Below are 14,048 nucleotides of genomic sequence, written 5' to 3'. Positions count from 1 at the left end.
TTAGATATTGACACTGAAAGAATTCAGCGAGAACTATTTAAGGCTCTCTTTTCATTGAAATAAAGAAATGTCACATATAGAACATTCCTTTGTTTATTCATTCATCATTCATCCAACAAATAATTATGTGAACAATAACTTCAAGAAATCTTAGGGTGGATATTATTTAATATATGAAAAGATGCCTGCCAAAAGATATGCTGAATTTATGACTTTATTTTGGCTTTACCTGCCAGCATTTCTTTTCCTAGCCTTCAGACTGTGTTACTCAGAAGTACCTACTTTTTGCACAGTCACAAGATTCCAAAGATCATATCATTTAATTCCATCTGTTCCTGCCACAGTTACTTTAATAACAATATTCATCATGTGACCTTTATGTGCTACTCTGTACTTAAATAGGGAAAACTCTTGTCGGTCCAGAGAAGAAAGAATTGCCAAAATTAAATAAAAAGTCAAGATTCCATTACCTGATGATTTGTATATTTCACATTGTTTGCAACATAAGTAGGAACTTTAAAAATGATATGGTAACAATTTTAATTTTTATTGTTGTGTAAGAAAATGGATATGGCTCAAAGGGGGATAGATGAGACATGAAAATGTTGTGGGGAAAATTCTGTTAATGCTCTTGATCTTCTGGCATTACCTATGCGACCAAGACAGTATAAGGCAGAATTTCATACAAATGGTCCCTGACTTTTAGGATGTACAGTGGTGTTGAAGAGATAGGCATTGAGTAGAAACCGTACTTTGAGTACCCACACATCCCTTCTGTTTTTCATTTTCAGTACAGTATTCAATAAAGTACATGAGATTCAACACTTTATTATAAACTAGGCTTTGTGTTAAATGATTTTGCCCAACTGTAGGCTAATGTAAGTGTTCTAAGCACATTTAAGTAGGCTAGGCTAAACTATGATGTTCAGTAGGTTCGGTGGATTAAATGCATTTTCAACTTACGATATTTACAACTTACAACTTACAATGGTAAGTCAAGGAGCATCTGTATAGTGCTGCGCCCAGAGTAAGAATTCAGTGCTTGCAAGGCTGGAAGAGTCATTGCCTACAGAAACATACATGTGTGACATAGGCGTCATGCGAAATCATGAGGAGTGGTAGGGCTTATGGCAAACTGGAGCGCTCCCAAGTTGCCTAAAGACATCCACATTTAAAAACTTAAAAACACTGTGCTAGCCAAGCAAAAACATGGCCAGAGATCCTGTACTGCCCCTAGCTTGAGTTTGCTGTTGTTGTTTTGAAACGGAGTCTCGCTCTGTCGCCCATGCTGGAGTGCTAGAGTGCAGTGGTGCGATCTCGGCTCACTGCAACCTCTGCCTCCCAGGTTCAAGTGATTCTCCTGCCTCAGCCTCCCAAGTAGCTGGAATTACAGGTGCCGGCCACCACGCCTGGCTAATTTTTATATTTTCAGTAGAGATGGGGTTTCACCATGTTGGCCAGGCTGGTCTCGAACTCCTGACCTCTAATGATCCTCCCACCTCAGCCTCCTAAAGTGCTGGGATTACAGGTGTGAGCCACCACGCCCAGCCCCTAGCTTGGGATTTAGATCTCTAAGTTATGCCTGCCCCTTGCCTGCCATTCCCCTTTCTGCATGCCTTCTTTCTCTCTTCTACTCTTCACCACCACCCACTCCATATCTTAGACCACTTGCTGCCTCAGATAAAAGCTGCAATCAAAAAATGCTACTTCATTTCAAAGAACAACCTTGACAAAATGTGCTTGTATTTGAGAAAGTTTGCTTATATATGAAGCAAGCATCATTTCAAACACTTTTTAAAAGGTTTCAATCTTTTCAATCTTTGTTAGTTTTTACTAACTTGTAATACATGCTCTTTCTTTAAAACTTCTAACAATATAGAAATAAAGTACAATTTTTTCCTTCCATTCTTCCCTTCACCATTCTCATTCTCCAGGTAAACACTGCTAAATTATTTGGTGTCTATAGATCCAAATTTTTCTGAGTATGTAAACTAATATATACATGCACATACATACGTAGATTATATAGAGATATCTAATTAAAATGCTGTCGTACCATTCAACAACTTGCTTTTTCATATAGACAAAATTTCATATTATTGTAGTGATATCACATTCTTTGTAACTCCTGTTCTTTCAGCAGTCATATCAATGTGCCATAATTTCACCAGTCCCTATTAGTGACATTGAAATTGTTTTTATCTTTTCTGCGAGTATTCTACTCTAAACTCTGTACGTGAATGTGAGATAGACATCTCCATGTTCAAAACCAGACTCCTAATCTTCTCCCCAAAACCTGCTTTTCCCATGGTTTTCTGCCATCTTAATTAATGGTAACTCCATCCTTTGTGTTGCTTGTGCCAGACACCTGGAAGTCATCCCAAGTTCCTTTCTTTTTCTTACCCTCCACATCCAAGCTGTCAACAAATCTCAACTCTGACCACCTCTCAGCACCTCCACTGTGTCACCCAGTGCAAACCTCCACCACCGTCTCGGCCTCTTACCCAGCTCCAGGATTCTGCCTTTGCCCCCGTCAATCTACTTCAGGTCTCTTCTCCACCCAATAAATAAGTCCAGCAATGATCCTTGTAAAATGTACATCAGGAGGGGCCTTCTCATCTCACCTATGATGGGTATGGAGTTTTTTCTTTTTTCCATTTTACCTGTGATGTATGTTTGTGACCTCCAATATGTAACCATTCACTTTGTTGCTTTTAAAATGATTTTTAAAGGTTTGTTTACAACCATAGCCACTATTTGCAATTATGAGTGTATAGCACTAAGCATGAGAACTAGATCTGTGAAATTTTTTTGACAATTTCATTAGGTGACTTCTGTAAGCATCAAAACCTGGCATTGATTGAGGTTGTTTCAGGCTCAACTAGTACTGTTCAAAATAAAGTAACTGAAAGCATGTCTGGTGGTAGGAGGTACTTTATAAGCTAACTAATGCTTTTCAAAGGGATATGTATTGAAGGAAAGGCTTGCTTTATATTACATCCTATAAGGCAGTGCTTCTTAAACTCTCGTGGAAAAGAACCACTTTTTATAAATTTCCAATCTGTTGCAAACTGATACTTTGTAAAAATTAATAAAAGTGAATTACTAGAAAAATGAAATTTTTGAAAAAGACATAAAATAAAAGTTGTAATTTTTAGCAAACAGGAAGTTATATTGCAATAAATATTACTGGGGTATAGAAAAAAAGATACAAAAATTGTTCATGTTTGTTCATTGAAAGTGTGCGTGTAAGCAATTAATAGATGGGCTATTGCACTTGTAAGTTTTCTTCATTTTAAGGGAAAATGGAATTCCCATATTAAATGTCTGTTTGTACACTTTGAACACAATGTAGATAAATATTTAAAGTTTTTAATGTGACAAATTGGATTGCTTCCTACTTGATACTTTACCTAATCTAGGTAAAATTGCCATTAAGGCTACTTGTAGGGAATAAGGTATATCTAAATAATTTCTATGCTTTATTTTAATAATGATACAAAAGAAACCAGTCTCACAGAATGGAATGGAGGGAGAGATTTTAGAGCAATTTTCAGTGATCTCAGTTTATTCATTTTAAAATTTTATCTAAGATGGAGCCAGTGCCACTATGGTTTCAAAGTCTTTCAATCCCTCAACAGACGTGAGTGCCAGCAATATATCCTGTAAATTATAATTAAATATAATTATCTTTTGGTGACATAAATGGATCCTAGATCCATGGATTTTTTAGACATAGATCTTCTTTTGATGGAAAATAAAATTCAAAATGCTTTATCAAATTTAAGGTGTTTGGTGTTTTGCTCTTCATTGATGTGCAATATCAGAATCATCACTATGTCATTTAAAATTGTTACATTTTGGAACATGTGTCATAGCAATCTGCAGAAACTGTTCTTCCAAGCTTTGAACTTTCATTTTTACCATTTGATTCTACCTGTCATTGAAAAGCATGTTGCATTAATTCCTTGCATGGATGTGATAAGATCATTAAAAATACTGAGGATATCAGATGCATAAACAATCCTCTTTGTCCAATTCATATCTTCAACAAGTTGGGGCCAAATTGTCTTCTTATTTTGCAGAAACATTTAAGAGTTGTTTTGTAGTTCAAACTTTCTCAAACACAGCCTATTGGTCATCATCATACCCCAGCATGCAGCAACAGCTGGTTATGATCTGCTTCCATAGTATCATGCAACACAAGAGAATAATCTAAGATTTAACGCACTAGCCTTTACCTAATTCACAATTTTTACTACAACATTAAGCCCACTGTTTAGTTCCACCAACATTTCTTTTCATAGCAGGACTTTCTCATGAGAGAAACAAAACATAGATTTACATTCTGGTACAAGCTCCTTAATCAGGATAACTCCTTCAGAATATTTCCTGCACCGTCAGAACATACCCTACACACAATTTAAACTCCAAACCACATTTGTTGACAATATAATCTTTCATAGTTTTATACAGTTCAGACTTAGTTATGTATGTCAGCAACAAAATTGAAAAAAAGAACTCTTCCTTCATATCACCATCATGTTCCAATTGCACATAAACAGGAATATGAGTGCAATTATCATGCTGCAATGAAAAATACGTTGCCAGCTCTAACTGCTCCATGGGTTAGCCTTCTGGATCGTTAGCCAGTGCCTGGATATGCCGAGCTATGGTGGCACTGAAAAGTAGTGCTTGAGCCACCTTCTTTGCTGCAGATTCACCCAATATTTCCAAGTAAATGCCTTTGATACAGTCTTTTCACTAATATCTCCCCAGCTGTATATGGATCTTAATTTTGGCAAGCTGAACTGCTGCTTCTTAAGCCTGTAAAGCCCTAATGTTTATATGTAAAATATTGAACATCTGCTTCATAAGCTATTTAATCCAATATTCTTTCTTTCAAAAAATTCTTGTGGTTTTTAACTGAATTTTTGTAAGTAAACACCCCATAAGTTCTGACGGTTTCATTGCTTCATAGCCAGTACATACAAAAAACCAAACACTATGTTTTTAGCATGTCAACATCGATTACAGCTTTAAACTGAACTCAGCATGTTAGGGATCATAGTTCTGGGGAAAAGCAATATGAACTCTTTGGGTCTTGGTTTCTTCAGAATCACTTCCTTGTCGTCATTTGATTTCTACCCGTATCATACTCAGAAAAGTATTTTCTCATGAAAAAAGTCCAGTGAAGCTTGTTTCACCTTCATAAATTGAGGGTGAAAATAACAAATATTATTTCTCTAATCAGCTAATAATGTTCAACCACAAAGTTTAAAATTCTGATTAAAAATTAAAACGTATAAAGTCAGTCATAAAAATAAATGCTTACATTTTCTTGAGTTTTTATACACTTTTAGGGTACAGTTAACAGACCAGTCATATCAATACAATAAGTGGTTATATATTAATTAGAGATCACAAACATGCATCTCAGGTTGAATGAAAAAACACACCTATTATAATGTTATGCAAATGGCTACTAAATGGCTTTAGGTAAAAATTTCCACTGTCAGTACTAAGCATGGAATCAAAGTCCTGTATTCCAGATGACTTTTCCAGGTGCCCTGGAAAAGAGTTTATGTCTCAAAAAGTGGCTCTGGTGATCATGAAAACGTTTATATGAAGATGCATGTCAAGAGTGAATAAAAGGCCACGCATGGTGGCTCATGCCTGTAATCCCAGCACTTTGGGAGGCCGAGGAAGGTGGATCACCTGAGGTCGGGAGTTCGAGACCAGCCTGACCAACATGGAGAAACCCTGTCTCTACTAAAAATACAAAATTAGCGGGGCGTGGTGGCACATGCCTGTAATCCCAGCTACTTCGGAGGCTGAGGCAGGAGAATCGCTTGAACCCAGGAGGCGGAGGGTACAATGAGCCAAGATTGCACCATTGCGCTCCAGCCTGGGCGACAAGAGCAAAACTCCATCTCAAAAAAAAAAAAAAAAAAGAGTGAATAAAATTGCTTCATGAAACATGGTCATGGAAAAAGCAGTGCATGTTGGTCCTTCAACTGTCTCTGGGCTCCAAACTCACCCTTCTATACTCTGCATGGTGGGGCCAGACCTACCCGATAAACCACATCTCTCATTTCCCAGCTGCTTCCCTTTAGGTCCTGTCCTCCTGAGATACAGAGGCTACTGGGCTGCCAGAGAAGGGAGAGGCGAGTGTTCCTTCCTGTCCTCTTGCAGTTCCTGTGAGGCTCACTCCTGTAACAGTTCCTCACTCCAGTTATCTGCAGTTCTAGTTTGGTGCATTTTCCTACGGTGTCCTCCCTCAGAGACACCAGCTTCAGCCTCTAGCACCCTCTCCAGGGGTCTGGGTTCCAGCTCCACAGGACCTTCCTGCAGCCTCCTAGGTTCTAATAACCTCAGTCTCATCCCTTTGTTTCTTCAGCCCTAAGGATGGTAGAGGCTTCATGTGTTTTAATGGTTACTACCTTTTAATTGCAGAATTCCTCTTTTGCCTTTTTTGTTCTTCAATACCTGTCTAACCTATTTCTTTTATATTAAATTATCTCTTTTAAAATAACCACTGTGGTTTCTGATTTCCTAACCGAATCCCAACTGATATAATAAATGGTACCAGGAGTGGTCCCAGGTGGTCTGGGAATGGTTTGATTGTGTCTTTGGCCCAAAATGCAGTGCTGAGCAGCTTGTCAATGGGAAATGGAATGTTAGTAATCGAGTCATGCCGTGGCATCATGATTAATCAAACTATCCCCTGTGGTTGATTGTGAAGAAGTGCCTGAAGCTAGTAACTTAAGGGACCAAGTGGCGGCTGCACTTAACCATTATAGTAGTAATGATGATGTCAGAAGTGTGGAATGGGAGGCTATTCTGCCTTTAGTGGCATTCTTATGGAAAAAAAAATGACAAGCTCAAGTCTTTAAACACTCAGCTCAAGTCGTATCTGGCAAATCTCAAATTATTTCACTTCTTTTTATCTCCATCTCTACCATCCTACTATAAGTCATATTTTCTCACCTGAAGTTTTGCAACAGCGTCCTGCTCTCTCTTCTTACAGTCCGTTTCTTAGACGGTGACCAAGATACCATAAAGCCAACACCTCTGCCTAAAACCTCCAATGACATCCTACTGCATTAAAAAAAAAATCTAACCTCTTCAACTTCGTCTCAAACCATTTTCCTCCTCTCTGTGTTCCAGTCTTTCTAGCTTTCTCTGGCCTGGGAGTTCCCACATTTATAGTTCCTTCTTGTTAGAATTCAATTCCCTTGGCATGTGTGACTGTTACCCATCCTTCATATTTCATATTCCCTAGGTCCCCAACCCTCCCTATTTAAAGCAAACTTTCAACCCTTTCCTCTAGTAAATATGTTATCATCATGCATTCATTTCTTACATAGCACTTGCCACTATATATATATATATATATAAAATATATTTCATAATTATAACAGGGTCAATTAATCAAGGAGACATAATAATTCTAAATGTACACATACATAATAACAGAGCTTACATATATATGTATATGAGAGAGAGAGAGAGAGTCTTGTTTTGTTTGTCTCCCCCACCACCCTACTCTCCATTAGGGCAGAAACCTGTCAGTCTTATTGGCTACTATATTCCCAGGACCCTGCTCCAATACCTATCGCATAGTAGATGATCAATAATTATTTGTTGATTGAATGATCCTGGGAAGTAATTTTCTTTCAATTAACTTACTATTTTAGTTATAAAACATTGCAAGCATACAGAAAATATTATAACAAGCATCCAGGTACCTGCCAGCAAAATTTAACACATTTTGACATATTGCCATACTTGCTTCACATCTCATACTTGCACTCACTCTCTTTCTCTCTTTTTTTCAAGAAATAAAATGTAAAAGAATATTTTCCATTTCATCTAAGTTCAAAATTATTAGCACAAATTACATATACTATTTCCTTATGATATTTTTAATGACTCTAGGCTCTAACTTTCAGTTGTGGTATAGGTGATTTGTGGGTTTTCTTCTCCCCTCCCCCATCAGTCTAGCTCAGGGCTATCAACTTTATTAATTTTTTTAAAGAGGCATCTTTTAGTTTCATTTGTTTTCTCTATGATTTTTTCATTTTCCAGTTAATTGACTTTTGCCATTGTTACTTGTTATTTCTTATAGTTATTTTAGTTGACTTGCTCTTTTTCTGTCTTCTTAAGGTGGATGTTTTGATCATTGATTTTAGTCTTTTCAAATGTAAGCATTTAAAACTACATATTTCCATCTAAGGACTGCTTTAACTGCATGCCGCAATTTTGATACGTTGGATTTTCACTGTCATTTAATTCCAAATACTTTCTAATTTTTCTTGAATTTTCTTTTTTGACCCATGGGTTATTATGAAATGTACTGTTTAATTTCCAAATATTTGAAAGTTCTCCCAATTTTTTGGTGGTTATTGATCTCTAATTTCATTCCGTTATTCAATTTCAATCTTTTTAAATGTGTTATACCTTTTTTGTTGTTGGGGAGGGGGGGTCCCAGCATCTATCTTGGTAAATGTTTCATGAGCACTTGAATGGAATGAATATCCTCTAGGTGTCAGAAGTGGGGCTGTATAAATGTTGGCTAGGTCAAGTTGGTTGATGATGTTGGTCATATTATTTTCACTGATTTCCTGTCTCTGTGTTCTCTCATTTACTGAGAGAGAAATGTTAAAAATAACCAGCTATGATAATGGATTTGTCTGTTTCTCCTTTTAGTTCTCTCAATGTTTTGCTTCATGTATTTTTAAGCTCTGTTATTAGGTACATATATACATTTAGAATTATTATGTCTTCTTGACTAATTAACCCTGTTATAATTATGAAATATCTTTTATCTCCAGAAGTATTTTTTGTTCAGCAGTGATATTGATGTGGCTATTCTTTCTTTGCTGTGATTATCATTTTTTATTCTTTTACTATTAACGTATCTGTGTCTTTATATTTAAAGTGAATTTCCTGAGGAGAGCCTACAGTTGAGTCTGCTTTTTCATCTTTTCTGGCAATCCTGATTTTTAATTAATGTTTAGTATATTTACATTTAATGTAATTATTTATATCATTGGGTCTAAGTCTACATCTTCACATTTCCTATTTCTCTCATTTGTCATTTGTTTTCCTCTATCCCCCTTTTCTACCTTTATTTCCAGTACTTTTCTTTCCTTTTTGTAGATCCAGTTTTCCATTTCATGTGCATAAGCCTAAGGAACTTCCTTAAATTTAATGTCTGCTGGCCACAAATTTTTATCAGTTTCTGTTTGTCTGAAAATGTTTCTATTTTACTTTTGTTTTTGAAATATATATATTTCCACACTTTAACGTTGTAATTCTAACTGGTTCCCATGGTGTCTGATGAGAAGTCAGTGGTAGTTTTTATATATTTTTTTCTCTGAACAAATATGTCTTTTTCTCTGCTTTTAAGATACTGTCTTTATTGCTAGTTTTCAGCAATTTGATTATGGTGTTTTTTTCTATAGTGTTCTTCATTATCTTATTTAGAGTTCATTGAGCTTCTTGGATCTGTAGAATTTTAGTTTTCATCAAATTTACACAATGTTTGGCCATCATTCTTTTGAATGTTTTTTTCTTCTTCCTCAACCTTCTGGTACTCCAATTATGCATATGTTAGACCACTTGATATTGCCCCACAAGTCAATGATGCTCTTTCCGTTCCTCTGTTCATTTCTTTTTCTCTCAGGTTTAGTTTGGAGAATTTCTATTCCTGTATCTTTACATTCACAAAAGTTTTCTTCTGCAATATTTAATGTGACATTGATCCCAGTCCATGAATTATTAACTTCAGATATTATGTTTTTCATCTCTGGAAGTTCCATTGGGTTTTTTTAAAATACTTTCCATTTCTGTCTTTACTATGTCCATGCCTTCCTTTAAATACTAGATCATACTTAAAAGTTCTTGTCAACTAATTCTATTGTCTTTGTTGTTTCTGGTTCTGTTTCCATTGTCTGATTTTTCTCCTGCTTATTGGTCACATTTTCCTGCTTCTTAGCATGTATAATAATGTTTTGATTGGATTCTGAGTATTATTATATTAGTTTTCTATTGCTGCATGACAAACTGCCACAATCTTAACAGCTGAAAACAACACCCATTTTCATTTCACTTATGAAGGTCAGCAGCATGGTGGACTCATTGTTTTTGCTTAGGGTCTCAGGAGGTCAAAATCAAGGTGTTGGTTGGGATGGGCTCTTACCTGGAAGTTCATGGGAAGAATCTACTTTCAAGCTCACTCAGGTTGTTAATAGAATCCAGTTCCTTGTGGCTGTAGGTTTGAGGTACTCATTTTCTTACAGGCTGTTGGCCAGGGTCTACTCTCTGGCCCTGGTGGATGCCCATATTCCTTTTCATGTGATCCTCTGCATCTTCAAGCAACAGTGGTATGTCATATTCTTCTTGGGCTTTGAATCTCTTCGACCTCCTCTTTTACTACACACTGGAGAAAGTTCTGTGCTCACAGGTTTAGATTAGTCCCACCTGGGTAATATAACAATCACAGGAGTTATAGCTCATCACTTTCATATGTTCAGTGTGTGTAATCTTGGGGGTTATTCCTAGGAATTCTGCCTATCACAATTACAACCATTATGATGGCCAAGTAGCAGGATTTTGATGTCTTCTTTTAAAGAGTATTGAGATGTCTTCGGGAAGGTTCTAAGTTTACTTGCAAATCAGCTTGATATTTTCAGGCTGGCTTATAAGCTTTGTTAGGATAGTTCTAGAATAGCTTTTACTCCGTAACTGATTTAGCCCTATTTCTGAGGTATGGCCTTTCTGGTGTCTATTGAATAATGTAGGTATTCAGTGAGGTCTCCACTCTCAGTAGTCAGAACCTCAGCATGTACAAGCCCTCTGTGAAGTCCTGTGGCCATCCAGCTGATCTGTACCTGTAAGTTCTTTTCCCATGGGTTTGGATTCTCACTCTGTGTGTCCATAGGATATTTGCCCAGACTCAAGTGACACCCAGGCCAATTTCTGGAGCTTTTTTTCTGCTTAGCTCCTTCTCTTGTACTCTGCCCTACAAATTCTAGACTCTCAGCCTCTCCCAACCAGTGGTGTGCCAAGGGTGGGGTGGGAGGACCAATCCAACCTAGGTGCTGAAAATTTAGGAGTATTTGTCTGAAGAGAATTTTAGAACAGTGACTCAACGTCTATCTTCTTTTATCACCATGTTTCTAAATACCTACTCCTGCCAGGGGAAGAAAACAAGCATGCTTATATGCCTACATTCTAAGTAATTGCTGAGGTTACTTTGAGTTTCAATAATACATATATAAACTTTAAATTGTACACTTTTATTTCTTAGTTGTAATAAGCAGCCACACTTGCTTATTTTGAGAATACATTTATAACAGTTCAGAATCATTTGAACTGGCTTCAGGTGCAGTTAGTGTTTTCATCTCTGGTCGCACCAGAAGCTCCAGTGTTTTAACAATAGATTCAGTGTAAACAATGATAACACAGTGGTTGTGAACATAAAAAAAAACCTCGAGTTATTAAATTTTATCTATATGACTACTTCAGAGTTTTAATTTGTGTTTAAAATGGAAAATAGTGAGAAAGTGGGAAATGTCAGGTGTAATGTTTATGTTTGTTATGTGTAAATTGTAGTTTACACCTGGATGATTTTACTAAATTTGAATGATATTTTGTAAAGTGATATTTATTCTCCTTTTTGGATTGTTCATGTGTGTTTTAAAACCAGAGACTAAATCAAGAAAGTCATGATTATTGCTCATTATTACATGAGTGTTGCTGAAAATAGTTTTGTCACATAGAGGAGGAGGTGTTTAAAAAGGGTGTGTTCCTGGTGTGAAATAGGTTAGGGTCTCTGTGCTCAAGTTTCCCTCCCCCGTACCTCCATCCAAATGGTGCCTCTAGGCAGAAAGCTAGGACCATCCCAGGGCTCACTTCATTTGTTTTTCTTTTCAGGGACCACAGGCCTTACTCTCTGTTGTCCAATCTCTGAAAGTGATTTTTTAAAATATATTTTTCATTCTTTATGGCAGAAGGGCCAGTGTGGTACCCTCCACACTGGGTTTTATTATTTGTTTATATTCCTATTTCCTAGATTTGCCTGAGTTTTATAAGCATAGGAGCCATATGGTATTACAGCTCTCCAGAGAAACAGACACAATAGGATTTATATACATAAGGGGAGAAAGACTGGTTTTAAGGAACTGGCTTGCAGGATTGTGGGGGCTGGCAAGTCCAAAGTTCATAGGGAAGGCTGCCAGCCGGAAACTCAAGTAAGAGTTGTTACTGCAGTCTTGAGGCAGAATTGCCTCTTCTTTGGGAGATCTCAGTCTTTGCCCTTAAGACCTTCAACTAATTGAATGAGTCCACTTCCATTATGGAGAGCAATCTGCTTTACTCAAAGTCCACTGATTGAAATGTTAATCACCGCCCAGCACAGTGGTTCACAGGTGTAATCCCAGCACTTTGGGAGGCCAAGGCAGGAGGATTGCTCAAGTCCAGGAGTTGGAGACCATCCTGGGCAAGATAGTGAGACCCCCATCTCTACAAAAAATAAAAAATTAGCCAGGCATTTGATCCCAGGAGTTCAAGGTGGCAGTGAGCTGAGATCAGGCCACTGCCTTCCAGCCTGTGTGACAAAGAGAAACCATATACATATAAATATATATAATATATGTTATTATGTATAAAACATATATATACATATAATATATAAAAATCTAAAAATTACCTTCATAGCAATGTCTAGACTGGTATTTGATCAAACAACTGAGCATCATAGCCTAGCCAAGGTAACACATGAAATTAACCATCATACATCTATTACTCATTTTTATACCCCTAAAACTTGGAGTACTGCATAGGAATTATGGAATAGCAAATAAGAGGCTGCAGTTTGGGAATAAGGAAATAATGTTTAAATAAGGCTGCAAGTAGAGGTTACTGTATCTCCTGAGAGACTATGTGAAGGAGTGAACTGTATTATGTGGGCCGAGTGGGAGTCTTCTAATGTTTTGATGAGGGAAATATGTGATGTCGCCTGTCTAGATGGCAGTGTAGGGACTGAAATCTAGTGTGCAGCACTGTGATGGTAGCTAGGGGAGGAATGAGAAGGACCTGAGTGAGGCAGTGTCCAGGGGAAGGCCAAAAGTGTGAGAGTGGTGGGGGCGGTGGAATGGAGAAGAGTGGAAGGAGAGAGGAAAAAGGCAAATGATGAATATTTTGCTGGGGAATTCAGCATTTAAATTTCCTTAAGTTTCTTTGTCTCTTTGGTGGCAGGACTTCCCAACTCCTTTGGAGAGAGCTTTAGAAAGATGTTACCTCTTTCTAAACCTCTAAAAAGCAAGCATGCTATTCTTTGTGAATAAAGAGAAAAAATCAACAGCTCTGCACTTAAACACCTGTAATACCTTCCTTTACTATGACAACTGTTAGGTTTCTCTATAGCCTCTTCCAGTCTTTAGCCTTATGTAATCCTAGGCTTTTGTATAGCTGTAATAATATTGTATATGTGGTTTTGTGTCCTACTATGAGGAAGTTTATGTCTATGTGGTCTTTATATGTATTATGTTTAATAACAGAAAAGCTTTATGGTTAATTGATGAGCCATAGTTTACTGAGTCATATTCCTATTGTTGGATTGGGATTTCCTAACAGATTTTTACTATTGTAAAAGGTGATGGTATAAATGATTTTTTATCTAAATTATTTTTTACATTTTTATTGTGATATAACCAATGTGTAATAAACTACATATATTTAATAATTTAACATACTTGAATAATTTTTGGTATGTATACACATGAAATATCACTACAGTCAAATATTGAAGATAGCCATCACCATTAAAAGTTTCTTTGGGGCTGGGCACAGTGGCTCATGCCTGTCATTTCAGCACTTTGGGAGACCAAGGCAGGAGGATTGCTTGAGGCCAGGACTTCAAGACCAGCCTGGGCAACACAGCAAGACCCCATCTCTAAAGAAATGGGGTTTTTTTTTTATAATTAGCTGGACATGGTGGCACGTCCCTGTAGTCCCCTGTAGTCCCAGCTACTCTGGAG

At 37.1% G+C, this 14,048-nt stretch overlaps 1 protein-coding gene across 13 annotated transcripts in view; it reads left to right on the top strand.

Annotated features, from left to right (window-relative positions):
* Positions 1 to 14,048, top strand: part of EFCAB11 (EF-hand calcium binding domain 11) — a 180,771-nt gene that overhangs the window by 119,399 nt on the left and 47,324 nt on the right. For 2 of the 13 annotated variants that reach the window (XM_054449880.2, XM_063651986.1), the window contains exon 6: positions 2,365 to 3,785. The exons of 9 other annotated variants lie outside the window; for them this stretch is intronic. In XM_054449880.2, the coding sequence (XP_054305855.1) occupies positions 2,365 to 2,440 (76 nt within the window). In that variant the 3' untranslated portion in view covers positions 2,441 to 3,785. Of the gene's footprint in view, positions 1 to 2,364; positions 3,786 to 14,048 lie in introns of those variants that run through there. 2 more of the 13 variants (XM_063651983.1, XM_063651984.1) reach the window with 1 other exon arrangement.

Source organism: Pongo pygmaeus, chromosome 15 (genome assembly GCF_028885625.2).
Source record: "Pongo pygmaeus isolate AG05252 chromosome 15, NHGRI_mPonPyg2-v2.0_pri, whole genome shotgun sequence".
In the NCBI taxonomy this organism is placed as follows: Eukaryota; Metazoa; Chordata; class Mammalia; order Primates; family Hominidae; genus Pongo; species Pongo pygmaeus.
This window is presented reverse-complemented; position numbering and strand designations above follow the sequence as displayed.